Here is a 27,806-nt window from a genome sequence, read left to right as displayed (position 1 = left end):
AGATAGATAGATAGATAGATAGATAGATAGATAGATAGATAGATAGATAGATAGATAGAGATAGATAGAGATATTTTTTTACACAACTTTTTTTTTTAAGCAAATAACATGTGACAGAACCATCCTGCAATTTTGACTTGGGTGAACGTTGTTAACAACATTGGTTCGTTCTTTCAGGTTCTCACACCTGAATTTTCTCTTTCACAATGTTGGATCTTTTAAAACAGAATTTCTTGCTGAAGGGCATTAGGAACTTTAATTTTATAGTGGGTCATTCTAGGGCCTAGAATTCTCTGAGGACTTCCAAGGAGGAGGGAGGTCAGGGGAAAAGCTGCTTGTTTCGATGCTTCCTAGTTATTAGATATTTCTAAAGTACTGGATTTGGGAACGTCCTTCCCAGGCAGTCTTGTTGCCCCCCTGTTTTACAACCTAAGAAACCTGCCCTCAGTGAGTCATGCCGTGAGGTTGGGGCTACCATTGGATCAGAGAGGTCTAGGTAGTCCGGACGTGCCAACGAGCCGTCTGAGGCTTCCTGTGTCCCAGCACATATGCAGAGTCACGTCTGGCCTCGAACACTGAAGCCCGATCAAAAGAGTTTCCACGACTGTCAGTCTGTTTGCTCTGTTTTTGCCCTATTTTGACAAGTGACAGATCTTCTCGTTTCCAGGGGAAATACTTCCATGTTGCTTTATTTTTTCCCTTTAACAAGTCATTATGTCTTTCTGTATATTACCGTTTCTTTTCCATTCCCCTACTTGCCTCTGAGACACTGGCATCATTTTTCCCTGCAAAATCAAGAGACTGGGGGCTGGTTTCCCTCCATTGAGGGAAGGAAATTGAGAATGCAGAATGAGAGTTGAGTCTTGAGAATGATAGACATTATTGCCTACTTTAAACTGGAACGCTGCTATTAAATTTAAAGTAAAGTTTGGTGAAAGGCTGACTGTCAAGTCAACTACTGATCGATGTTCCCTGACTGCACCTTTCCTGGCTTTCTAGGTGACGTCTTGCTTGATAGCCATGGCGAAGACAGACCGTGAGGCCCAGGTTCGAAGAGCCGCCGTCCACGTGGTGGTGCTTCTGCTCCGCGGGCTCAGTCAGAAAGCCACTGAAGTAAGTGTGTCCCGACACCCGTCTGGCCGTCAGCAGAGCGGGCCGCGGGTTTGGTTTGTGCAGGTGCCCTTTCATGCACACATCAGTCCAGAGGGTTTTATCCTCAGCAAATGCTTCTCTGTTCTCTCTATGACATGTGTGCCGAACAGAACCTTGGCTGCCAGGAATGCCGGGACAGCGGCTTGTGCTTAGACGCCACAAGTTCTTTAATTCACCTTGTAGGGGCAAGTTTCCAAGAGTAACATTCAGGGGTGAGTTAGCTGGAACGTGCCTCGGCCTCTCTAGCATGAACTTTAGTGACTCCTTGCCTTGACTCAGTGTTTGCTGGTGCTGAATCACCGAGGAACCCACGAGCAAGAGTTCCTTTTGAGAGGCTGCTGATATCCATTGAGACCAGGGTGTGGTGGATGGAACCATTTGTCCTCGAGGGATTCTTCCCTAGATTCCTGACAAAGTAGGGAGAAAGGTTACAGAATTATATCCATCTGGAAGGAACTTCAGAAATCGAAATCGTCCCATTCAGCACCCTCATTTTACGGGGAGCAAACTGAGGCCCTAAAAGGTTTAACAACAATTAATGAGGGCTAGTAGTAATAATAGTTAATATCCATATAGTATTTAAGGTTTGCAAAGCACTTTACCTATATTATCTCATTTGTTTCCTACAATAAACCTGTGAAATAGGTACTGTTATTAACCTCATTTTACAGATGAAGAAACTAAAACTAAGAAAAGTTAAATGACATTTCCAGGGTCACCCTGCTAGCATCTGAGGTAGGATTCAAACTCTGGTCCTCCTGAGTCCAAGCCTAGTACTCTATCCTGTGTTCTACCTAGCTGCCTCAGGTAACTTGTTCAAGGTTAATTCAATTAAATTCTACAAACTGTTAAAAGTAATTTCTTATGTGTTGGGGATACAGTGACAAAAGCAAGAATTTCTGCCCTCAAGGAGCTTACATTCTACTAGGGGTCGAGCCGTATTCACACAAGGTATTTTGAGGTAGGAAAGAACACTTTTATCTGAAGAGATAAGGAGAAGCTTCATGGAGGAAGAAACTGCTGAGCCCAGGATCACACAGCTAGGAAGTATCTGAGGCTGAATTTGAACTCAGGTCTTCCTAACTCTAGGCCCACTGCTCTATCCCATGCGTCATCAGCTGCCCTTCATAGGGGAAAGTATGTGTTCATTCACAGAAGCAGGATTGAAATGTTGAGTTTAGGAAACAGGTAATAATCCACTCCAGGATTCCAACCTCACACCCATTAAATTGAAGAAATTAACAAAAAAAGGAAAATGGCAAATGTTGGAGGGGCTGCAGGAAAACAGGCATATTCATGCACTGCTGGTGGAGCTGTGAATTGCTCTATCCGTTCTGGAGAACGTTTTTGGAACTAGTCCCAAAAAAGTAACTAAACTGTGCATATCCTTTGACCCAACAATAGTACTAATTAGACCCATATCCCAAAGCGATTTTTAGGAAAAGAGTTCATGTGTATAAAAATATTTATGACAACTCTTTTTGTCATGGCAAAAAACTGAAAACTCAAGAGTGTCTACTATGGCAGATGAATGTAATGGAATACTGTTGTGCCATAAGAAATGATGAAAGGGATGGTTTCAGAGAAACCTGGAAAGACTTCTATGAACTGATGCAGGGTGAAGTGAACAGAACCAGGAGAACAATTTATATAATGACAACAACACTGTAAAAATGAACAACTTTGAAAAACTTAAGAACTCTGACCAACACAGTAACTAATCAGGATTCCAGAGAACTGATGAAAAAGAATATTAACCATTTCCTGACAGAGAGGTGGTGAACTCAGAGTACAAAATGAGATGCACATTTTTGGACAGGGCCAGTGTGGGAATTTGTTTTGCTTTTTTGCAACAAATGTGTATTTTTTGCAAAGGCTTTGTTTTCCTTTTTCTCCCCAGGGAAAGGAAATAAATGCCATTAATGTTTTTGTTTTTGTTTTTGTTTTTTTAAAAAAAAGGTAATAGACCCCTTCAGCTGAAATATAGAGTGTATAAAGGGAAGTAATGTGAAATAAGGCTGGAAAGAAAAATAAGTGTGTGCCATATTGTGAAAGGCTTTCGATATGAAGCTAAGAAGTTAGTCTATTATTCTGAAGGTAAGAAAAACCACTGAATACTTTCGAACAGGTGATACACATGACTAGATCTGTGCCTCTGGAATATTATTTGGACAGCTATATGGAGAATTACTTGGAAAGGGAACAGACTGGAAGGAGGGAGACCGATTAAGAGGCTCCATGTGAGGCCACATTATGGCAGAAGCTATGTGAATAGAGCATGGGCACTGAGGTGAAGGCACATTGCGGAAGCGAAATCCACAGGACTGGGCAGCTGTCACCGTACGTGGGAGTTGAGGGAAGGGGATGAGTCAAAGATGACTTGGAAGTTACTCACCTGGGTGACTGGGAGGGTGGTGATGCCTACTGCTGAACTGGGAAGTCTTCGGGAAGGGAAGATTTAAAGGAGAATGTGATGAGGCCTCTTGTGGACATGTTGAGTTTGAGAGGCCGGTGTTACCTCCAGGTGGAAGTGGCCAGTAGGCCTTTAGAGATGTGTGAACCGGAATACAGGAGAGAGAAGATTGGGGCTGGCGATGTCACTTTAGGAAAAGACTGCAGAGAGGCGATAATTGATTTTTTGGGAACAAAAGAGATCACCACAAGAAAACATAGTTGGGGGAGGGGACTGACGCTTAGAGATGATAAGCCAGCAAAGGCACCATGGAATAAGAAGAATCAGGAGAGAAGAGGGTCACTGTGGCCAAGGATCAGGGGACTGTAGGCTCAGAGCTGGATGGAATCTTAGATGTCATCTATTCCAACATCGTCATTTTACAGAAGAGAAAACTGATGCCCAGAGAGTTGAAGCGATTTGCCCCAGGTCACCCCGGTAATTGGTGGTGAAGATAAGGATTGTACCTAGGCCCTCTGACTCTAGGTGCAGCCCTCTTTCTCATGACACCGTTCAAATCCAAGAGAAAGAGATGGTGAACAACGTCCAGAGCTGCAGAGAAGTCGAGGAAGAACGATAGGATTTAGCAATTTGGAGTTCATTAGTAGTTTTTGAGATCTGTTTCGTCATAGTGAGGAGGTCAGAAGCCAGATTACAAGGGACTAAGAAGTGATGGTGCTCTGCTATTTAAGAGCTTGGCAGTAAAAGGGAAGAGAGAAATAAGACAGTGGGTTCCAAGGTCAGGTGAAGGGTTGTTTTCTTTAAAGGATAGGGAAGACCGGGTCATTTTTATAGCGAAGTAGTCATTGGTCAGGGAAGAGAGCGAAAGAGAATGATAGATGGAAGGCAGAGAGGAGAACGTGGGGTCAAGGGCACAAGCAGGAAGTTAGCCTTGGAAAGGAGAAAGGCCACCCAGCTCCTTCCAGGGCTCAGGACTGGGGCATGAGAAGAGACAGGTGAAGGAAGGGTGTGGCAGATGTCCTCCATTCTTTCAGTAAAGTAGAATATAAGATCATCTGCTTAGAGAGAGTAGGGATTGATTAGAGAAGGCTGCCACTTTTACCTGGGGCAAGGTAAAAGGTTTGTCTTGTAGCAGCGAGGACCCAGTTGAGATTAGATAGCATGAAGTTGTTGTGGACCAAGCGATCATAGTTCTTGACTTCTGCCAGCAGCTTTGAGTAGTGAGTGGCCTTAGGACAAGGGGGCAAAAGGGATTCAGTGGTAGAGGACAGTGCGTTGCCGAATTGGTTACCAGTAAGTAGGGTTGAGACGGTGAAGGAAAGAAAGTGGGGCCAGAGCAGGGGCATAATCAAGTTACCGTAGGAGAACAGGGTTGCCCTGAGGATCAAGCGTGGGTTTAAGAAGAGTGAGGCAGGAGGATATCATGGTCAGGGAGGGGCATTCCAGGGGTCAGGAGCACACCCGGGGACCAGTGTGGGGTGATGGTGAAGTCTGAGTTACGACTGCCCAGTGAGTGCCTGAGGTAGAATGATGGAGTTGATAATTAGAGAGATGAGGCTGTTTCACTGTGGCTGCCAGATTCCCCAACAATGAGGGCCAAGGATGAGTGGAGGGGAATACTGAATACCGTGAGACCTTTGTTGACTCCTTGAGTAAAGAGGGAGAGTGACGTGGAGGCTAAACAGGCTGCTGTGGTGGCAGGGTCTGGACGGAGCGCTAGGGAGTGGGGACTGTGCCGGTCCTCTTGCTCGCTCAGCATCTTCTAGCAGAGGCGGCCAGAACTGCAGAGGATGGCCAGCAGCCAGGTCCCTCCCGGAAAAAGTCAAGGTTCCTTGAGTGCCAAAAGCCAGAAAGAGCGTGAGAAGAAGCCGGCCAAGATGAAAAGGAGTTTGCTAGCAGTAGAGGGGACTCTAGGAGGCCAGGCCAGGGGGGGTGAAAGTTGGAGGAGAGGTGGAAGAGGAAGTTGGTTTGTTTTTGTTCTTTTCCTCTGGACTACAGGGGTCCAAGAAGCAGGAGGTAGGACGGGGAGAGTACCAGGTGATTGGAACAGGAGATCGGCATGGGGCAGTGGGCGCCAGGAAGCAGGGCCGGCACCAGAGGCATCCGTGACCCTCGCGTGGGGAAAGGAGCCCCGTGTCCTCGTAACCCTCCCCTTCCTTACGGATTCTGGGGCAGGTTAGCGGTTGACTCATTCGTCGGATCCTAGAAGAGGCCTTGGAAGCCACCAAGGCCCCGCCTTTCATTTACAGAGGAGGAAACAGTGGCATAGGGGAGTGTGGTGAGTTGCCCAGGATCCCACATCTAGTAAAAGGCCAAGTAAGGCAGGATTTGAACATGTGTAGGGTCCCACGCACTATGCCATTCATTCAACAGATAGTGATTTGGTTCCCTTACCATGTGGAAGGCGTCGTGTTGGGTGCCGTGAAGGATGAAAATAAGTTCAAGAAGAGTTTGACACTTGACACTTAACTAGCTGTGTGACCCTGGGCAACTCTCACCAAAAAAGAAAAAAAAAAAAAGAGTTTGAGATAAATTCTTGCATGAATTTAATAGCTTGTGGGGAGAAGAGAAACGTCGAGACACACATCTCTTCCCTCAGAGGTCTGATATCATGGAGAATCACTGTCCTGCCCCATGAGGCACTCTCCAGGACAGCTGTCAGACACACAGATGGCTGGGCTAGATTCCCCATGGATCTGACTCGGCGAGGCAATGCTTAACAGCAGACTCAGGAGACGGAAAGCAAAGATGTGTATTACTGCCACGGAGCCTTGCACACAACACTTTCTAGTTTGGCATTTTGAACCAGTCAGCCCATGGGCTTCATTAAGCCAGAGTTTGTCTGCATCTAGTTCCTGATCCCTGTGTCTTATTGCTGTTTCCTCATGAATGTACAAGCAGTCTTTCCCTCCACACTGGCCTTTTCTCAGCATCTCCTGCCTGCAGGTGTTTCACTGCCCTCCATGGGCTGGAAGTGGGGCTCCCAATAGTCTGTGGAATTTCCCTTCCAGCCCTTTCTGTCTTGGGGAGTTTTCAGAGTTTCTCTGTGTGCAAGAGCTGTTTGGCAGCCCCTAAAAGGCAGGTGTGCCATACCTAGTGACAAAAATAGAGAGAACTTTCACTTGGGGATGGAGGCTCCTTGACCATGTAGTTACCTCGAGTCCACGGAAAGGAATATATCAGAGCTTGAGAATTCAAATCATTACCCAACATGTTGCCAACCATTGCCAGGGGGTGCAGTGGACACATAGCTCTTGGTTAAGAATTTGCTCAGGAGGTGGGGAACTAAGGAAGACTCTTATGTTTGGGCCCATTAGTATACAGATATATATCAGATACACCAGACAGTGAGTGCACAGACCCTAGGGGGCAGAAGGAGAGAGAAAGACAGAGAAAGAACAAATTTAATGACTTCCTTAATGATGTTTTTATTGTATGTGTTGTAGATGACATTAGTCACTCTGCCAAAGCCATGTTAGTGAAAGCCCCCTGCCCTCTTGTCCGATTGACTTCCCATCTGTTCCCTATTGAAAAGATATCTAAAGTTATAAGCTGTGCTTACTTAATCAAGAAAAGGAAATGGGAAGGGATGAATTATGGACCCTCCTCCTGGTGCATCCTTGAGGGCAGGTGTGTTAAATCTTGTAATCGTAGGTATGTTTACAATCAGGGCATTTTAATGAGAAACGGAGATAACCACAAAGCTTTCAATCTGGGATTTGCTCGTGACTCTTCTGTTTTGCCCTCGGGAACAGCTGAAACAAAAATGCCACTTTGATGATGGAGGCATTTTCCTAATTGCTGGTCTCTCCTCCATAAAGCACCACTCGATAATGTGGGGTTTCACTGTGTTTCTTGTTGTTTGCCGAATGTCTGCCAAGTACCTTTGTTGTTCCATTGTCTCGAAAAGGAGATGGAGGGACCAGTAAAAGAATTACAGGGAATCTAAAGGAGACATCCCTCAGAAATCTAGAGACAGTATAGGGGAGGAAGGATGCAAACTCTTCCTAACTGCGTTGTTAGGGTTCATCATGTATGCCAGCATTGAGGTGCCCGGTGTGCTGTACAGTTAGCTCTCAATTATTCACATGGAGAGAGCTATGGGAAATTTTATGTTCAATATCTTGTTGACCATAATACCTATTCTGCTTGCTGAAGTTTTTTGGTGATATCAGCAGTGTTTCTATTGACCCGTATTCCCACATTTGGTCAGCAGCCCAAAAGGAGCTGGAAAGAAAGACCCTTGGAATGGCCTCTCATTGCCTTGGATGGAGGATGAATTAGATAATGACAAGCTTAGAAAGCTGCTGTATTTTTACAGTAGCAAAAAAGAGCATGCCCATCAGTTGGGAGACAGATAAACAAGCCATGGTACATGAGTGGAATGGAATGTTTTCGGGCTCTATGGGGGATCTGAAGAGTACAGGGAGCCATGGGAAGCCATGACCTAGCACAGAGTGAATCGAGAGGATGGGGAAAACGATGTCACAATGACTGCAACAACCGTCCACATCAGCACTGAGGGCTGTGTAGTTATAATGACCGTGCTCGGTCCCCTAAGATAGATACAGGAATGTATCGCCCTCCCTTCTTTCGCAGAACTTGGGGACTGCACAGATGAAGCACAGCATTGCTCGTTGATGTATTGGTTGGTTTTTTGCTTAATTTTTTTTCCTCTTTATTTTTTCTCCATTATTGGGGTGTTACTGTGCATGGGAGAGAAGAGAGGGATAGATTGGTTAGTCTGTTGATTTGCATCAGCCTCAGAGTTGAAAATATCTGTCTACTTCATGGAGTGAGAGTTGGGGAGTTGTTGTAGGGTCAGTACAGTGGAGAAATTGTTGGCTGTAGAGTCAGAGGACGTGAGTTCAAATCCAAGCTCAGCCACTACCTCTGTGTCCTTAGGCCAGTCACTCAACTTGTCTTTTTCAACAGTCACCTCAGGGGGCAGCTCGGTGGCGCAGTGGGTAGAGCGCCCGGCCCCGAAGTCAGGAGGACCTGAGTTCAAATTCGGCCTCAGACCAAACACTTGACACTTACTAGCTGTGTGACCCTGGGCAAGTCACTTAACCCCAACTGCCTAAGAAAAACAAACAAAAAAACAAAAACAAAAACAGCAGTCACCTCACCTGTTAGATGGGGGAATTGGACCGAATAGTCACTGAGGTCCCTGTGAGGTGTGGACCTGTGACCTGTGAGTTTGTCAGAGTTGGCCTAGGATCTTCAAAATGGGGCTTTTTACATATCTGACCCGTATCCAATTGCCTACCATTTTAGGAAGAGGGGAGGAAAGGAGGGAGAAAATTTGGAAAATTTAAAAAATAGTAATAAACTACTCAGATACTTAAAAAAAAATGGGGTTTTTAAATTTTGTTTGATGTCATGAATTTCCCAAAACCTCCTTATTCAGAAATACTTTCTGAGAACAATGTAGGTAAATTTTAGTTGGTCTATTATTTCAGATTACCTTGGTCACTGTCCTCCCTCTATTAGGATGTATTATTGAAAGTTGACTTCATTTGGGAATGATGAAGATCTTAAGAACTTGGCACCCGGATTTGTGGTGGTTGCCTATCAGTATTTTTCACTGCAACACCTCTTCTGTCATTTTTAACATTGAAGTTAAATAAGTTACTTTCTAGTGCATGCCTTTATTCTGTACCCAAATTTGAAATTAAATTTAAATTGTTGTTTTTATTTTTTTAAAGCCTCTGCTATCTCTTCTGTTCTATGGGGGAAAATAACATTGTAAGTAAACATCCTTCTTTACCAACCCAAAACAGCCCAAGTGTCAGGTACTGTAATGGACGGATGCCTGATCTCATTAAGGAGATCATTCCCTCCGCCAGTGCAGATCACAGAACAGCAAAGCCAACTCCTCTTGTGCATTCCTTGTCAATGTTCTAGAAATCTTCTGCAAAGGATCCTCCCAATGTGTTGGAAATCTTTCTCTGGGTCATCCCAAAGGGCAGTTTCAAGCTTTAATAACTTCAGATGTACAAGTACTGTAAACTGACAAAAAAGATCACGCGAAAGCTTAATTATTTAAATGTATTTTACTTAGTTTTGTGGATTTTGAATAATGAATTTTTCATTTTAATTTTAACAAGATGGGACATTTTGTCATCATGCATTGCCTGTGTAACAACAGTTTCTGGGTGACGTTTTCTCAGACTAGTAGATTGGTAAAGGAGGTCCTCTTGGTCACCTGATCTTTTTTTTTTTGTGGGGTCACATCAGAACTGTTGTGTATGCATCAAAACTCATTCTTTGGATGACCTTAAGGCTAGGATAACAAATGCAGACCTTTATCACTGAACAGCAGGTGAAAATTTTCACAAATTTTAAAAATCAACTAGAGCAATGTATATCTCGAAACAGTGGTGATACTGATTTTAATTAGAAATGTATTAATATTCCAAAATTTTTAATACCTAACCTTTTATGCACATTTTTATAGCCCTTTGGGCGTAGTTCCAAATTTCTCTCCAAAGTGGTTGGATTGTTTCACAACTCCACCAACAATGCATTAGTGTTCCAATTTTCCCACATCTTCTCCAACATTTATCATTTTCCTGTTCTGTCATGTTGACCAATCTGATAGGTGTGATGTGGTACCTCAGAGTTGTTTTGATTTGCATTTCTCTAATCAGTAGTGATTTACAGCATTTTTTCGTATGACTATAGATGGCTTTAATTTCTTCATCTGAGAATTGCCTGTTCATGTCCTTTGACCATTTCTCAATTGGGGAATTACTTGTATTTTTATAAATTTGACTTAATTCTCCATATATTTTAGAAATGAGGCCCTTATCAGAGAGACTGGTTGTAAAAATTCTTTCCCAATTTTCTACCTTCCTTTTGATCTTGGTTGCATTGGCTTTGTTTGTGCAAAAACTTTTCAATTTAATGTAATCAAAGTTATCCATTTTGCTTTTTGTAGTGTTCTCTATCTCCTGTTTGGTCATTAATTTTTCTGTTCTCCATAAATCTGATAGGTAAATTATTAGTAACTAACCTTTTAAATGTTGTTTTTTGTAAGTGTGTAGCATTTATATTTCTGAAGTTATTAAAGCTTAAAATTGCACTAGGGGCAGCTAGGTGGCACAGTGGATAGAGCACTGGCCCTGGAGTCAGGAGGACCTGAGTTCAAATCCAGCCTCAGACACTTGACACTAGCTGTGTGACCCTGAGCAAGTCACTTAACCCCATTGCCTAGTCAAAAAAAAAAAAATTTGCTCTAGCACTTTGGGGACACATTGTATTTTGTGGAAACCAGAGCAACCTTTTAACTTCCTATCCATTATCCTGTGCTCTTTCTCCATGGCCAACCTACCTCCTTTGCCAGTTGTGTGTGTCCTACAGGTTGACTTTTGGGCCACTTCTTGCACGCAAGTCATCATTGCTAATGTTCTGCACCTTTTAAGTCCTGCCCCATCTGAACTTTTCCTTTGGGGTCACCTGGGTTTTCCTGCTTCTGAGATAGTGGCATGTCATGATTCGTGGCCAGATAATACCAGCTATTTTAGTGATTCATAATTTTGTCGCTCTGAACACTCCCGAATAAATCACCGATTCTTCACGGGATGGTCTCCAATGGTTGGTTTGGTTGAAGAATTCATCATCTTGCAGCTAAGCTGGCGCTGACCCAGCTAGTTAACGAGGCTTATTCTCAGACAACAGGTCACTCATTTACCCACATCTGAATCCTGCTTGGGGTTTGCTGCCTCATCCTTTAAACTGGGTGACTTCCATATTAAGATGAAGCATTAAAGGAGGACCGTAGTGCAGGACAATGATATATGATAATAGTTATAGCTAGCATTTATATAGTGCTTCATGGTTTGCAAAGTGCTTTATCTCATTTCACATTAAGAGCCTACTATATGCTGGGCAGTGTGCTGAGCACTTTACAGTTATTATCTCATCTGATTCTCACAACAACCCTGGGAGACAGGTACTGTTGTTATTATCCCCATTTTACAGTTGAGGAAATGGAGGCAAATGAGTGAAACATCTTCCCTAAGGTTGTATAGTTAGTATCTGAGATGGAATTCGAACTCAGGGCTTCCCGACTCAGAGTCCTTTGTGTTATCCACTGAGTAGATATCCAGCTGCCCATAAGGTCTGCAGAGCCTGGCGGCGGCAGCAACAACAGCATGGAGGGGAAGAACAGTTAATTAATGATGATTGATGAGCAAATCAGGTGCTGAGCCAGCCTCAGACTTCCTGCAAGCAATCATTTTCACGTCCTCTTTTGACTCTTCCTTTGGACTGATGGCAGAAGCATCTTCCCAAGACCACTCTGAGTAGTGGCTTCCCTAGCATTTTTAGAGAGGAGATTAATTGAGCCCCCTAGTCTGCTTTGCCAAAAAGAGCTCGGACTGAAAAAATGCAGTGTTTTTGTTTGGAGGGATGCCTTTTTCATCTCAGAAGTGACCCATTGTCTGTCCCAGAGGTTGAGGCAGGATGGTGCTCAAGCCCTGAGCTACCTCACTTGTTTCTGCCTGCCTCAGAAGGACTGGCAGACGATTTCCACAACACAAAAGGCAAGTCAGAAGCCAATGGACGCATTGAATGGAAAGCTTTTTGCGTTTTGCGGGTTGTGTCTCACCCTGAAAGTTATCTTAACGTCACTTGGTGTGTTTTTATGTGACTCGTACTATGAACTGGCCTGGCCAGTTTGTGCAGTCACTGCTACATGCAGGAGACAGAAGGTTCTGTGTGGAGAGGAAATGAAAAGGACATTTATGCAGAGGAAACTGAGATCCAGGTTATAATTATTCCTCTGCAGACTCTGGAAAAAATGCTCACTAGGGCCTTAGCAAGAATGAAAACAGTCTCCCTTCTTAGCACGTGGAGCACCAGCAGGTCCAGCCAGGCAGCAGCACCTGGTCAGCTGCCACGAGCCAGGGAGGCCCAGCCTGCTGCTGCTGCTGCATCAGCCTCACCGGTGGCTCCATCCCAAGGCTGGCACCGGGGCCAACAGCTTCTCCAGTTCGTTACCTCAAAGCAAGCAGCGACGTGCAGATCCTGCCTCGAGGCCTCAATCCTCATCATCCTTGACCTCTCTGCAGCCTTTGACACTTGAGAGTCTTCTCTCTAGGTTTTCTGGACGCCGTTTTCTCTCTTCTGGTTCTTCTTGCACGTCTCTGACCGCTCCTTCTCAGTCTCCTTTGCTGGATCCTCCCCCAGATACCACCCTCTAACCGTAGGTGTTCTGAGGGTTCTGTCCTGAACCCTCTTCTCTTCTCCCTCTATGCTACCTCACTCGGGGATCTCATCAGCTCCCATGGATTTAATGACCATCTCTATGCTGATGATTCTCAAATCTACCTATCCTGTCCGAGACTCTCTGCTGACCTCTAATTTCCCATTTCCATCTGCCTTTCGGACATTTCTAGATGGATGTTCAGTAGGCATCTTAAACTCATTATGATCTTCCCCCTGAGCTCTCCCCTCTTCCTACCTTCCCTATTCTCATAGAGGGCGACACCCCCTCCCAGTCCCCCAGGCTCACAACCTAGAAGTCATCCTGGGCTCCTCACTGTCTCTTCACCTCCATATCCAAGATGGTGCCAAGGCCTGTCAATTTCACCCACACCTCCTTCTCTTCTCTGACACTGCCCCCCTCCAGTGCAGCCCCTCATCACCTCACACCTGGACTATTACAATAGCTGCTGGGGGGTGGGGGTGGGGTGTCTGCCTGCTTTAAGTCTCTCCCCCTCCATTCTGTCCCCCACTCAACCACTAAAGTGATCTTCCTAAAGTTCAGGTCCAACCATGTCATTCTCTATAAACTCCAGGGGCTGTCTGCATGCCAAAAAAGACCTATCCTTCTCTACCTTCCCAGTCTTCTGGTACCCTCCTTCCCAACCAGGTACTCTTCCATTCAGTGACACCGGCCTCCTAGCTGTTGCACAGACAACACCCTCCGTCTCTCAGCTCTAGGCATTTTGTCTGACTGTCCCTCATTCCTGGAATGGGCTCACTCCTCGTCTCCACCTGCTGGCTTCCCTGGTTTCCTTCATGTCCCAACTAAAATCCCACTTCCAATCCCTCATAATTCCAGTGACTTCCCTCTATTAATTATTTCCAATCTGTCCTGTATATAGCTTAAGACTATATGTGTGTGTGTGTGTGTGTGTACACACACACACACGCACATATATTTGTTTCCATATTGTCTTCTTCCATGAAATTGTAAGCTCCTTGAGGGCAGGGACTGTCTTTTGCCCCTCTTTGTGTCCCTAGAGCTGAGCACAGTGCCTGGCACATAGTGGACGCTTAATAAATGTTTGTTGACGGTTTCATCTACAGAATTGTTACTGCCTACTGTGGACATTTATGAAATACTCCACTTCCATCTGACCATATGGGCTAGGGCTGACTTTTTTAATTTATAAAAGATTTACAAAATCTCTTCCCTCAGTGTTTTCTTTTCACCCTGATTACTATTCCAGTGCAAGTCTAAACTACATCATACTTTTTTTTAATGAAATCCCCTCAGGCCTCAGGATGACAGAGCCTCTAGTCTCTGTGGAGCCTCTTCCTTCTTGACCCCTCTGCAGCCTCTCACACGTCGATCATCCTCGTCTCTCTAGGTTTTCCTGCCGCTGCCCTCTCCGGGTTCTCCTCCTGCCTGCCAGACTGCTCCTATTCTCTCCCCTTTGCTGGATCTTCATCAACATCATTCTCGATCACAGCAGGGCCCTCTAGGCTCTGCTCTGGGCCCTCCTCTCCCTCTCTGCTATTTTGCTTGGGGATCTCATCAGCCTCCATGGTTTCAGTTATCGTCTCTATGCAGAAAACTCCTGCCCTACTCACACCCCGGTTTAACAAGCAGTAAGTATTTTCTCTTTTTAAAAAAAGTTTAACATTCATTTTTCTGAGTTCCAGATTCTTTCCCTCCCTGCAGCCTCTCCCCCACCCATTGAAAAGGCAAGCAACATGATATCCATTCTACATGGGAAGTCATTATGCAGATGACTCTTAAATCTACTTGCCCAGCATTAATACCTACCTCCAGTCTCTCATCTCTGACTGTCCATTGGACATCTTAACTTGGCTTTTCTGTCAACATCTTCAACTCAACCTGTCTACAACCAAACTCATTATTTCCCCCCAAGCCTCCCCTCTTCCTAATTTCCCTGTTTCTTTAGAGGGTACCACCATGTTCCCAGTGACCCAGGCTTGCAACCGAGGCATTATCCTCAACATCTTACTCTCTGTCACCCCCCCATATCCAATCAGTGGCCAAGTCCTGTCATTTCTACCTTCATAACTCTCTGTCGAGCTGCTGCCCCCATCTCTCCTCTGACACTGCCCACACTCTGATGCAGGCCCTTATCACCGAATGCCTGGACTATCGCAGGAGCTGTTAGGATGTCTGCTGCCACAAGTGTCTCCCCCTCTAGTCCATCCTCCACTTGGCTGCCAGGTGGATCTTCCTAAAGCCCAGGTCCAACAGTGTCCCCTCCCCCCATCCCAACTCCCTGGCTAACCAATCAGCTCCAAAGGCTCCCTGTTGTTTTCAGGATCCAATATCAAATCCTCTGTTGGCTTTTAAAGCTCTTTGTTACCCAGCTTCTTCCTTCTTTTCCAGTCTTACGCCCCTCCTCGTAGACTCGGCTGTCCGGTGACTCTGGTCTCCTGGCCAATCCTGACACAGGACTCTCTGCCTGCCAACTCCAAGCCTTTTGTGACTGTCCCCTTTCCTAGAGCGTTCTCCATCACTCATCTCCACCTCCTGCCTTCCCTGCCTTCCTTCAGGTCTCAGACAAAGTCCGTTCTATAAGAAGGCTTCCCTAGACCTCTTTAATCTTGGTGCCTTCCCTCCAGTTTATCCCAGGCCTGGGGAACCTGTGGCCTCGAAGCCACATGTGGCCTTCTAGGTCCTTGGGTTCGGTCCAAGTTTTACAGAACAAATCCTTTTGTTAAGGGGATTCGTTTTGTGAGGTTTGGATCCAGTAAAAGGGCCGCACTTGAGGACCTAGAGGGCCACATGTGCCTTGAGGCCAAAGGCTCCCCATCCTTGCCCTATACATCTTATGTATCCTTGGTTATTTGTATGATGTCTCCTGCTGTTAGACCATGAGTTCCTTGAGAGCAGGGGCTGTTTCTTGCTTTGCTTTGTATCCATAGCACTGCATACAGTACTGAGTACCTAGTAGGTGCTTCAGAAATACTGATTGACTGCCCAGCTCTCCAAGTTTGCTCCTCTACCACTAGACCTGTCCCTTATCTTTCATGCGGATAGCTTTGATCGTTTCATTACTTTTCATTTAGTAGCGTATCCTCTTTCCCTCTTCTTCACACACCGTGGTCTAGACAGACTGACCAGCTTGTATGACCATGCACAACTTTGCATCTTCTGTCTCTACATCTAACATATAATAGCATAGGCTATTCCTCCACCTTGGGAATGCCTTCCCTGCTCACCTCAGCCTGGTAAAATCTCTGGCTTCCTTCAGGGCCCAACTCAGGTGCCATGAGGTTTGGCGGGGCCGTTAATACCATCCCCATCTGCTTTGTAGTTACTTTCTAGGTACAAGTTGTTTGTCTCAATAGAATACAAGCTCTTTGAGGGCAGGAACTATTTCTTTTTAGTATCTATATCCCCAGCATATGGCACATAGCACTGCTTAATAAGTTCTAGTTAAATGAATGAATGATTGAATAAAGCTATCAGAATAATGTTTTTGTCATACCTCCCTTAAGAGAAACAAGTTTTGGCAGTTGGTTTTTTGTTTTGTTTTGTTTTGTTTTTTTTTGCTTTTCCTACCTAAGGGAATTGTTTCCCCAATTTAGGTGAACTGGTGGTTTGCTCCTCCCCTGTCTGGCACCATTCCTATTTCCCAGCTTAGAGGTGCCAGGCTTCCCTTAGAGCGCTAGACAGTATGGCATAGTAAGAAGGGAGGTGACTTTGGAGCGGAGAGGCCTGCTGGTGCAGCACACCACAGCAATGACTTGTTGCCTTGGGAAATGGGGCAAGTCCCCTCCCCTCCCCCAGGCCTCAGTTTCCTAATCTGGAAAATGAAAGGATGGGCCGTTTTAACTCTTCTTGAAGTACCTTCAAGATCCTGTTTTTCTTGAGATGGTCTTCTCTCATTTCTGGGACTTGCCTATTGGGATAGAATTCAAGCTTTAGAGTTTCTTATCAAGAAACTCCATGTCGGTACATGCCATTTCCTGCCCTATTTCTCAGTCACTACACCCTCCACAAATCCAAGTGGAAAGTGACGACTGGTTAGCTGAAATATGGAGACTTGGGTACTATGTCTCTCCTAACTCAAAGGTGACCATCTCTTCGGGGTAGGTTAGGCCATGGACAGTTTGTTTTATCTATCGTCTGTTACTAGGCAACCGAACGTAATAAAACCTCATTGTACTCAAAATTGAGAAGGAAAACTTTTTGGAGCCAGTGGAAGATGAACTAAGGTTTTGAGGTGGTTTTTTAGATTATATAATACTAGATACAATTCTGCTCCAGCCAGTGTGGATTTTTCATTTCTAAAGTAGAGTTCTTGTAGCTTGCTAAGAATTTCCATAATGTAACCCTCAGGTCAATAGAAAAGTCTTTATGCAAAGGTCTAGATACTCCTGCCTCCTGGGTAACAGGACTCTTACTGTAGTCCTGAATATATACCCACGAAAATTCTAACAGTTCATCCCCAGTAGGTAGAAAGGGCTGCTGGCATCTTTGGGTGTGCTCCCAGTATGTGGGTGGCAATGTTGCCTGGTTAGGAAAATATTGTTTGTGTTCTTAAATCTTTTGTTTGTGTTTACAGGCCCGTCTTATTCTATGTTGTGTTAAATCAGTTCTCTGGCAGATTGTTTGCTCCTCACCTCCTAACTAATTAACGTAACAAACGTTTATTAAGTACTCTTCATAAAGCTCTGTTCTTCAAACAGAAGCCACACATACTTTTAAATTGTTCATCTGTTTAATATGACTCAATACAACGTGAACTAAGCAGAGCCAGGGAAAACTATTTCCAGCAGCTATAACAGTATAAATGGAATGAACATCAAAACTATCTAAACTGAATGCTGCAAAATTAAAATGATTTAGAATGATCAAGCTTGGCCCCAAAGAAGCTCCATGAGAAAGCACTTCCCGCTATTTCTTTGCAGAGATGGATGACTATAGGGATCAACATTGCATATGATGTCTGACTTTTTTTTGATAGGTAGGTTGGTTGGTTTGCTAAACTGTTTTATTTTTACCCTTCTTAAAGGGGGTCAGGGACACCTAGGTGGTACAGTGGATGTAGCCTGGGCCTGAGTAAGGAAGATTCGTCCTCCTGAGTTCAAATCCATCCTCAGACACCTACTAAGTTGTGTGACCCTGAGCGAGTCATTTAACCCTGTTTGCCTCAGTTTCCTCAACTGTAAAATGAGCAAGAGAAGGAAATGGCAAACCACCCCAGTATCTTCGTCAAGAAAACCCCAAAAAGGGTCACGAAGAGTCAGACACGACTGAACGACAAAGAAGTAAAGGGAACATGGCCTTGATTCTTTTTCATAAGAGATGGGTCTTTGGGAGGGGAGGAAGGAGGAATGAAATGGAAAATGAAGATGACGTTAAAATAAAAGATATCAATAGAAAAGTATTCTATTGATTCATGAACATTAGCAGCGTAATGTTTTGTCATTGTATGGAAACCATTTCATAGGAGCAGGAAGTTCACAGGTGGAAGGGGATCCTGAGATCATCAAGTCCACCTTTACATTTTACAAATGAGGAAAGTAAGACACCTCCCTCGCCGCCAGCGTCTCTATGATATGTGTCAAATGCTGTATTTTGGGATGCTTAGGGCAATACCGCGTAAGACACACATGCTTAAACCTCCAAATGAAGGGGTGGGATTTAGCTGGATTACACCAGAGGAGAACCCGTGAGAGGTATGACTGAGGCCAGAAACAAAACTAGTGAGTAAGAGAACAGAGCTGGGCTAGTATCATTAAATAGGCAGACGGGCTTAAGCTAGGAAAAGAATGCTGAGCAAGGAAACTGAGCCTTGGCAAGAATAAAGAGTCAATACGTAAGTGATGAGAAAACAAAAACACTGGGGAAGATAGGACCAGCTTCCCCCGTGCTGCCCCCCTAATTCTGAGCTGAGCATTGGCAAAATGAGCAAGCTACGGAAGTACAGTCACATCCCCCATCTCCACTTTGCTGATGAAAAGCCAGGCAGAGAAAATCGACAGGATTTGTCCAGAGTGCACTAGGTGAGTGGCAGATCTGGGAAATCGAGCTTAGAACCAGATGCTCAGTGCAAGGCCGACTGCTAGACTGAAATTCCGAGCCTTTCCCTGTGACAAGCCCCTAGCTGACATGAGTGACAGCTTGGGAATGGGAGCAGCTCTAAGTGCTCCGTTCCTGCCACTCTGGTGTAGCGATTTGCATAGATCTGCATAATTTAGGTCTCAGTTTGTATTCATCTTCTTCAGCAAATTTAAGATATTTTATTTGTTATAGGACTGTCATTCCTTGGTTGTTTTTATCTCTACATTTTTCATATCCTGATCTAAAACAGGCCAGTGTACAACTTCATTTGAAGATTAAACCAGTGAGAATCATTTCTTTAAAATTAGCCTCTAGATTCCATTTGTCATTGGTAACTGGGATTGACCGAATAGCCGTGAGTACCCAGGATGTTTCCAGTTTCCCAATCTGATAAAAAAAATAAATAAGACAACTTATTCTTTTGGAGAATTTTTGGGTGCTTTCTGCTTTTCAGAAATTGTCGGAACATTAATGGGAGCTGGAGACCCAGAGAAGTGGACCCCTTCTCAGTCTTGGGATTTGGAAATTGTGTCATACTTTGAAAAATTAAGAAACTGAAGGTGTCAGGACAGTTCCCTGCTCATACAAGGGATTACTCAGTATTACCTAGGCGGCTGTGTGCACTGGGCTTGGAGTCAGGAAGACTTCAGTTCAAATCCGGCCTCAGACGCTTACTTGCTGTGTGACCCTGGGTATATCACTTAACCTGTTTGCCTCGCTTCCAACAAGGAGAGCCACTTCCTTAAAGGTCACCTACTGTATCTTTAGGGGAGGCAGAAAGAACAGCAACAATTAGCAGACTAGTTGGGACTCTCCTGGAGCCCACGTACTTCCCAGGATCTGCCAGGCTGGCGTATTCCTTAGAACACAAAAAGGAAACCAGAGGGATCATCTCTTTCAGAACTCAGGCTATTGTCTTTCCCCTTTCTCCAGTTTGAGCATGTCTTGGGGAAAGCCTGGCCTAAATGTAGCCTCTGCCCTCTCTATTGCAACAGAGAAACCCACAAAGACTGTGCTTTGGAGAAACAAGGAGCAGAGCAGACAGTCCCTTAACGGCTCCCAGGCCCGGTAGCGCTTCCTTCTGGAAGAGCTCAGGGACTTTCCTCTTTCCTCACTGCCTTCAGGCTTTGTTCCCAGTCTGTTCCCACATATACTGATTCCTAAAGTGGTCTCCAGATGGCACAACATAGTTATCTTAGCCCCTTTCTTAGTAAGGGGAGTAAAATGTGACTAACCTTGCCCTCTCTCCGCACCGTGATGACTTAATTTGCCAACCTTCATGAAGGTTCTGGACCCTTTGCTAGTCCAGCTCCTTGCTGAATTAATCCCTGGCCTCCACCAAAGTATTTCCTCTTCCTCCAAGGTTTAGCACTTGATATAGGCCATTTTGGCTGTTCTAGAAAGACTTGTTAGCACTAGAAGAATTCATCTTTTTAACAGTTTCCCCAGCAGTATAAAATCTCTTTTAGAGGGAAAAATTTCTTAGAGATATGTTGGGGAGAAGGGCCATTCCTCAACACCAGCCTGCCCACCTGAGCCTTCATTCACAAGACTGTTTGTATGCTGCATGTGTAGCTATCAATTATGGCTTCTTTTTAAAAATTTTATTCCAAACTTAGTAAACCCTCAACCAAAACAAGCATCAAATACACACACACACACACACACACACACACACACACACACACAAGTGTTCAAATGGACTATGATCTCTTTCGGCCTTGCAGATCCCAGTCTTTCCATGCCTCCCCATCTTGGGACCATTCTTGTACATCCCCTCCCAGGAGGTCTCCCCGATGGGGCTGTACCCACCATTTGCTGGAGGCCTTGCTTACTTTCTCAGAACATTGAAAGGGTACCTGTCACTTGTCACTCTCATAACCAACCCAGACTTTCTTCCTATCAGATGTTTCCCCAATGAGATACTTTTATTCTTATTCTTTGGGGTTACTCATTGGTTACATGGTGTACAGCCCACCTGTACTCACTGCATGCTTCCCCATCGCCCTCTGCATGAGATTCACTTTCAATTCTTTGGAAACTAGTGTCTTCCACACCTCTCTTCATTATAGCAGCACAGACAGGATATCAGTATTTTAAGATAGGTCTTTGTTTCAGGGAGAAGCTTGGGGTTATTGAAAGAGCTTTTCAGTTTCCTAAAAGCAATCCAGCCCACTCCCCTTCTGCTGTTTAATTCTGGGCCTGACTTACAGTTCATTTTTATTATCTGTCCCAGGTATATATGCTGCTATTCTCCATCCATTTGGTCTTCCTTATGAGAATAGGCAGCCCAAACTCTTTTGAGTGGCATAGATCTCTTCCCAGAGGCTCTGCAAGTCCTGCAGCTTGATGCCACTAGTGTCATGGCATTATCCACAAACAGGAACACCTAGAGAGCATCACTGTCCACAGGCAGTCCCTCTTCGAATTCACTTGCCGGCTACCATCTCCAAACCATGCAGCTGAACATGGACTCCTCTGCCCACTTTTCAGCTCCCTCTTATATATTTGTTTTGTTTTTGTTTTGCTTCTTGGTGAGGCATTTGGGGTTAAGTGACTTGCCCAGGGTCACACAGCTAGTAAGTGTCAACGTTTCTGAGGTTGGATTTGAACTCAGGTCCTCCTGACTCCAAGGCCGGAGCTCTATCCACTGTGCTACCTAGCTGCCCCTCCCTCTTATATATTTGTCTTCCTATATTAGACTACAAGTCTTTGTTGGTACTGACCGTTGTGCTTTCTTGTGTTTATCTATCTTTAGTGCCTGGCACGTAGTAAACACTTAATAAGTGCTTTATCATCAGCATCAGCATGCGTTCATTCATCTTATACTCCTCTCTGGACCTACTCCGCCACAGTGGTGAACGCCTCTCTGCTTTATGCCTCACGTGATATTTATGATCGGAGGGCCATTGAATGAGGTTATTTCTGTTGTTAAAGTTTCAAGAAATCTTGAATGATTTGGCATAGAGATGGGAGACTACTTCTTGGAATGTCCTTAAGACAGTGTGAGTGTTTGCTCTACCGAATCAAATGCTTTTTCATAATCAACAAACAATAACCTCCGTGGTCTCTTGTATTCTTTACATCTTTCAGTCAATTTTGTGATGATAAAGATGAGGTTTGCTATAGAGTATCACTTGCAAAAGTCTACCTGGCCCTTTCTAATAACCTCTTTGAGGAAGCCTTTAATGCGTGGGTAGACAAATCTCATAAAGATTTGTATGGATGGGAAAGCAGGTGGAGTGTCGAGTAGCTGCCGATGTTCTCGAATTTGCCTTTTTTTTTTTTTAATTAATAAGGTCCAAGTTTTTTCTGTGTCTTTAGTATCTTCCTTTCCTTCAAATACCTTGTGAATCAATTCCTCAGTGCCCTCAAATTATGTCACCTCCAGAATGTGTTCCCTCTGTGGCTATTTGGGCTAATCCAGCTGCTTTTCCCATCTTTTTTTTATATTAGTTCCAACTCCTCTATGAGCAGTCCAGGGCTGTCATGTTAGGCTCCAAGGACGGTGACACACCCTCCTAAAAACAATCTGCCTGTTTTTCATTTTCTTCTTTTTGTTCTCCTCCTTCCAGTTTTATTCTCAAATGACAGCAAAATGACTTTGCTTAGTTGGATCTGTCTAAGTTTGCTTTCTTTCTTTTTTTTTTTAAGGCAATTGGGGTTAAGTGACTTACCCAGGGTCACACAGCTAGTAAGTGTCAAGTGTTTGGTCTGAGGCTGGATTTGAACTCAGGTCCTCCTGACTCCAGGGCTGGTGTTCTATCCACTGCGCCACCTAGCTGCCCCCAAGCTTTCTTTAAACTGGTTTTACCTTCCACTGTTTATGAGATGATGCTGTTCATAATTACTTATCATGCTTCAAAGATTTTTATAAACCACAATTTGTTTTTAAATTTTAATTTGACAAGATAACAAAAAAGTCCCATTTGCCTCTGTATCTCCTTCCAAACTTTTTTCTTCATTTTTTTTTTTGGATTTTTTTATTATTGCTTTTGTTTGAGTCTTTCCTTTTACACGGTTGTATTCAGCAGATACAGTATTCTCATTCTGCTTTCTTCACTCTGCTTCATGAATCTTCCCCATAATTCTTCGTATTCTTCCTAATTGTCATTTCTTATGGCACAATAATATTTGATTATTATTGTATACCATGATTTATTCAGCCATGCACCAATCATTGGACCAGGGCTTCCAGTTTTCTGTAATTCCAGATAGCACTGCTACAAATAATTTTGTAAAAAAAAGTCCCATTTTCCCTTTCAGTAACATTTTTCCAGTACAGTCCTTATAGTGTGATCACTTGGTTAATAGACCCAAACAGTTTTGTGCTTCAGATTACATATTACCATATTGATTTTCAGAAAGATTGTATCCATTTATTGCAATGTCAGTAGTGGCTCCTACAATATGGCTTTAAAAAAAAAAAACTATCTTTGCCAGTTCGGTGGTATAAGGTGATATCTAAGTGTTATCCAGTACAATTTCTTGGCCTTGGAGTCACCTAGGCTTGCAGCTAGTTCATTACGGCCCAGATTTGGCCAACAGGGCTCCAGTCACTTAGAAAAGAAGCAAAGGAACAGGAAACTGAACCCAGGAACATAAGGGATAAGTGGGTAAGGAAGTTCCCTGTGCAGTTTTCCTGTAATTCCTTTGGTAATGAATGAGTTTCATAGTCTTTCAGTTTTTAAACTGGAAATTCTGAGACTCCTAAAACTCCCCCAGTTTTTAGATTTCCTAAGAACAGCGTTTAGAATTTGCCTGGACAGGTTTGCTTGAGGAGGTACTTGAATTGCCCTTCCTTGGAAACTCCTAGTTTTTGTAAAAGTTAGTTTGCAAGCTCTCTGTCTTATCTGAGAGTGAAAGGAGTCCTGAGGCAGAATGACAGAATGGGTGATGATTGAAAGGCAAACAGAGTCTAAGCTCCAAACTTGGCTTCTTCCCACTTTCTGTATTGTACTGTCAAAAACTCAACACATGCACGCCCTTTAATTCCACCCATCTGGATGGCGGGACTACAGAGGATCCTGCCATGAATGCAGCTGGGTTCCTAGATCTTTTCATCCTCTTGTTCAATGCGTCGTCGCTCTGCTCTTCTTTGGAAGTTTGCACCCAAAGATCTCAGTCCGGGCACATCACAAAACAAAGCAGGATCTTTGAAAAGGCATTAGGAACAATGAGAAAATGCACCTTCCTTCTCTCTAAGGAATGAAGGACTGTGGGCGTGGAAGGTTGCATTGGTTGTCTGATACACTCAGTGTGTTGGTAGGTTTTGCTGATGTCTTTGTTACTGACTAATATGGAAATGTTTTGCATGATTGCACATATATAGCCTGCTTACCGTCTCAGGGAGGAGAGAAGGGAGGAAATTTGGAACTCAAAAAAAATTTTTTAACAAATATTTAAATTTGTCTTTACATGTAATTGAGAAAAAGTAAAATGTTTTTTTAAAATAAAATAAAAATATTTGTTACACGGGATCTCTTGGCACTTATGAGAAGGTTGAAAGGTTTATTTCAAAATGAATGTGATATAAAAGTAAAGGACAATACTAAAATTTAAAAATAAAGTAAAAGACATTAGAGTAAAACTCAGGAGAAGTAAATAACTCATTACCCATTCAGTTGCCAAGCCTACCTTCATAAATAGTTAGTCAGCAAACATTTATTAAGCTCCTACTATGTGCCAGGCACTATACCAAAAAAGATAGTCCCTGCCCTTGAGGAGCTCACAATCTAATGGGGGAAACGGTATTAGAACAACCACACACAAACAAGCTATGTACAAGATAAATAGGAAATCATCAACAGAGGGAATTACTAGAATTAAAAGGGATGAAGAAAAGCTTCAAGTAAAATAGCAGTATTAAACTCAGATAGAAATGGAGCCTTTCCTTCACACATAAGGATCCCTGCAGGCCAGGCACGTTGACTTAATTTTTAAATGTAATGTTATCTATGTTGTATTGTATTTTTATTTAATTTGTTAAATATTTCCCAGTCATATTTCAATCTGGTTCATTTGCATGAAGACCCTGGGCCTTCTGTTGGATCCCACTGCTGTAAAAAGTGGGATTGAAGCTGGGACTTGAAGGAAGCCAGGGAAGCCAGGAAGGGGGAGAGATGAGGATGAGCAGTCCAGGCATGGCGGCCAGCCAGAGAAGAAAAGAGTTGGGCAGTGGAGGCTCTTGGGCAAGGAAGGGCAAGGATTAAGGTGTCACTGGATGGGAAGAGTACATGGGGGGTTGTGATGTTTAAGAAGACTGGAAAGGGGGAAAGAGCTAGAGTGAAGAACTAGGTTATAAAAGGTTATGAATGCCGAGCAGAGGATTTTGTATTTGATCCTGGAAGCAAGAGAGAATCACTGGAGTATATCAAGAAGGGGGAGTGACATGGAGAGACCTACATTTTAGGAAGATTGCTTTGTCCCCTGAGGGGGGGACAGACCCGAATGGGGAGAGACTTGAGGCAGACAGACCCACCAGCAGCTATGAAGTTTATGTAGGAGTGAGGTGATGAGAACACCAAGGGGTTGGCAGTGTCAAAGGAGAGAAGGGGGCGTATTCAAGAGACATTGCAGAGGTGAAATCTACAGCTTGGATATGGGAGGTAAGAGTGGTGAGGAATCCAAGATGGGTTGTGAGCCTAGGGGACTGGGAGGATGGCGTTGCCCTTGACAACAATGGGGAAGGTGGGAGGGGGGGAGGGTTTAGGGAGAAAGATAATGAGTTCTGTTTTGGACCTGTTGAGTTTAAGATGTCTACTGGACTTCCAGTTCCAGATGTCGAAAGGCAGTTGGAGATGTGAGATTGGAGATCAGCAGAGAGATAGAGCTAGATGAGTAAATTTGAGAGTCGTCAGCATAGCAGTGATAATGGAATCCATGGGATAGTGATGAGATCACCAGGTGAAATAACAGAGAGCAGAGGTGTCAAACAGTGAGCAGCATGCACCCGGCAACACTGCCGAGGGTGGCCTAAGCCAGATTAAAATGTAATTGGGAAATGTTTAACAAAATAAATAAGAAGACAAGAAAACATAGATGACATTATATTTTAAAACTGGTAATATACAGCCCTCAGGGATCTTTATGCATGGATTGGGGCCCCCATTTCTATCTGAGTTTGACACTCGAGAGAAAAGAAAAGCTGACCCGGGACAGAGCCCTGTGGGACACCCAGGATTAGTGGGTATGACCCAGAGGAAGACTGAGCAAAGGAGACTGAGAAGGAACAGTCAGATCAAAGCAGAACCAGAAGAAAGTAGTACCCCAAAAACCTAGAGAGAAGAGAATATCAAGGAGAAGAAGGTGATTGACAGCGTCAAAGGCTGCAGAGAGAGAGGTCAAGAAGGAGGATTGAGAAAAGGCCGTTGGATTCGGCAATCAGGAGATCACAGGTAACTTTAGAGAGAGTAGTTTGAAGCCAGATAGTAAAGGGTGAAGAGGAGAGGAGAGTGGAGGCACCTGTGGTAGTGTGGTAGCCAGCCTTCTCAAGGAGTGTAGCCACAAAAGGGAGGAGAGATATCCGTCAGTAGTTAGCAGAGATGGGAGGACCAAGGCGGGGAGACATCTTTGTAGGCAGTAGAGAAGTGGATATCGGACAGGGAGAGACTGAAGATTAAGGGAGAGAGAGGATCATACAGGGGCAATCTGCTGGAGGAGAGGGCACGGGCTGGGGTAGCTTGCCCTGGTAGAGAGGGGTTGGCCTTGACAGAGAGAAGCACCACCTCATCATGTGTGAGATCCCTGATGATCCCCCTTTCTACTTAATTGTATACATGTGTTATCCCCTTCAAAAAAAAAGCTCCTTGAGGGCAGGAACTGTTTTGGCCTGTTTAGTGGCCCTGTATATAGAGGTGATAAATAATAATAAACGTTTGCCGTATAGAATTAAATTCTATTCTTCCTCTGACCCAACTCCTCATACATGCTCTTTCGTTAATTAATTGGCATATACTAGAAGCCATCTGGCAGAAAGAGAAAAGTGATGAAGAGTCAGAGTCCAGATCACAGAATGTCATGGGGGTGGGATACCAGTTGTCCGGGCTCTCCTGGAGCTCTCTGCCTACTAAGAGCACACCGCTTAACAACATTCTGGCTCGCCTTCATTTCATTCTTTGAAAAGCAAAGAAACCAGCAGGGTGGGGATTCTGTTGTAGATCTGATTCTCCCCAACAGAGAGGAGCTGAGCATTCTGGTAGAAATGATGGGAATCTCAAGGCCAAGTGCCCACTACTGCCAGAGTTTGTGATAGAGAAAAGGAAGATACAGTGTAGCCTCCACTCTGGGTAGGTGTCAGGAGGGCAAACTTCCGAAGATATAGAGGGAACGCGAGATAGGAGGCCAAAGACAAAAATTCCACATGAGAAATTAGCCAAGAGGTTTGAGAGACTCAAGAATGTAATTATGGAGGGAAGCAATTCCAGTGAGGAGGAAAAATGAGAATTGTCTGAAGAAAGCAATGCAGATGTGCAGAGAATTCACTAGCAAACAGATTTTTTTTAAGTCACATACAGAAGATGGATGCAAGGAAAGGTGACAACGGATGAATGCCGAAGTGGGGCAGGGTCCTGCAAGGACAGTGTCCAGAAGGCCAGAGCTCAGAATGGCGAAAGCTGAAGACACCCAAGAGAATGAAAGAGATACTGGGAAATGCCAGAATTAAAGGCAGAGGACCACTGGCCAGGGTGGACGGAATGGTTGGTAACTGACAACCGGGAGAAGGTTGAGTTGCCTAAGTATTTTTTTAAAGTTCATTTACCATGTATTTTTTAATTTTGAATTCCAAATTCTTTTCCTTGAGTCCTTCTTTCACCCACTGAAAAAGCAAGCAATATGATACCCATTGTATATGTGAAGTGATACAAAGTATATTTCTATATTAACTGTTACCAAAAAAAAATAAAGTAAAAAATATTTTACTTCAATGTCCACTCAGAGTTCATCACT

General features: G+C 44.1%; 1 protein-coding gene across 2 annotated transcripts in view; it reads left to right on the top strand.

Moving 5' to 3' along the window:
- TANGO6 (transport and golgi organization 6 homolog) overlaps positions 1 to 27,806 on the top strand; it is a 198,530-nt gene that overhangs the window by 159,263 nt on the left and 11,461 nt on the right. The window contains exons 17-18 of one of the 2 annotated variants that reach the window (XM_027847694.1): positions 1,000 to 1,113; positions 3,112 to 3,199. In XM_027847694.1, the coding sequence (XP_027703495.1) occupies positions 1,000 to 1,113; positions 3,112 to 3,132 (135 nt within the window). In that variant the 3' untranslated portion in view covers positions 3,133 to 3,199. Of the gene's footprint in view, positions 1 to 999; positions 1,114 to 3,111; positions 3,200 to 27,806 lie in introns of those variants that run through there. The other variant, XM_027847693.1, reaches the window with a different exon arrangement.

This window comes from Vombatus ursinus, unplaced genomic scaffold (assembly GCF_900497805.2).
Source record: "Vombatus ursinus unplaced genomic scaffold, bare-nosed wombat genome assembly UNPS02005286.1, whole genome shotgun sequence".
Lineage (NCBI taxonomy): Eukaryota > Metazoa > Chordata > Mammalia > Diprotodontia > Vombatidae > Vombatus > Vombatus ursinus.
Note: the sequence above shows the minus strand (reverse complement) of the source record. Positions and strands in the feature narration are given on the sequence as shown.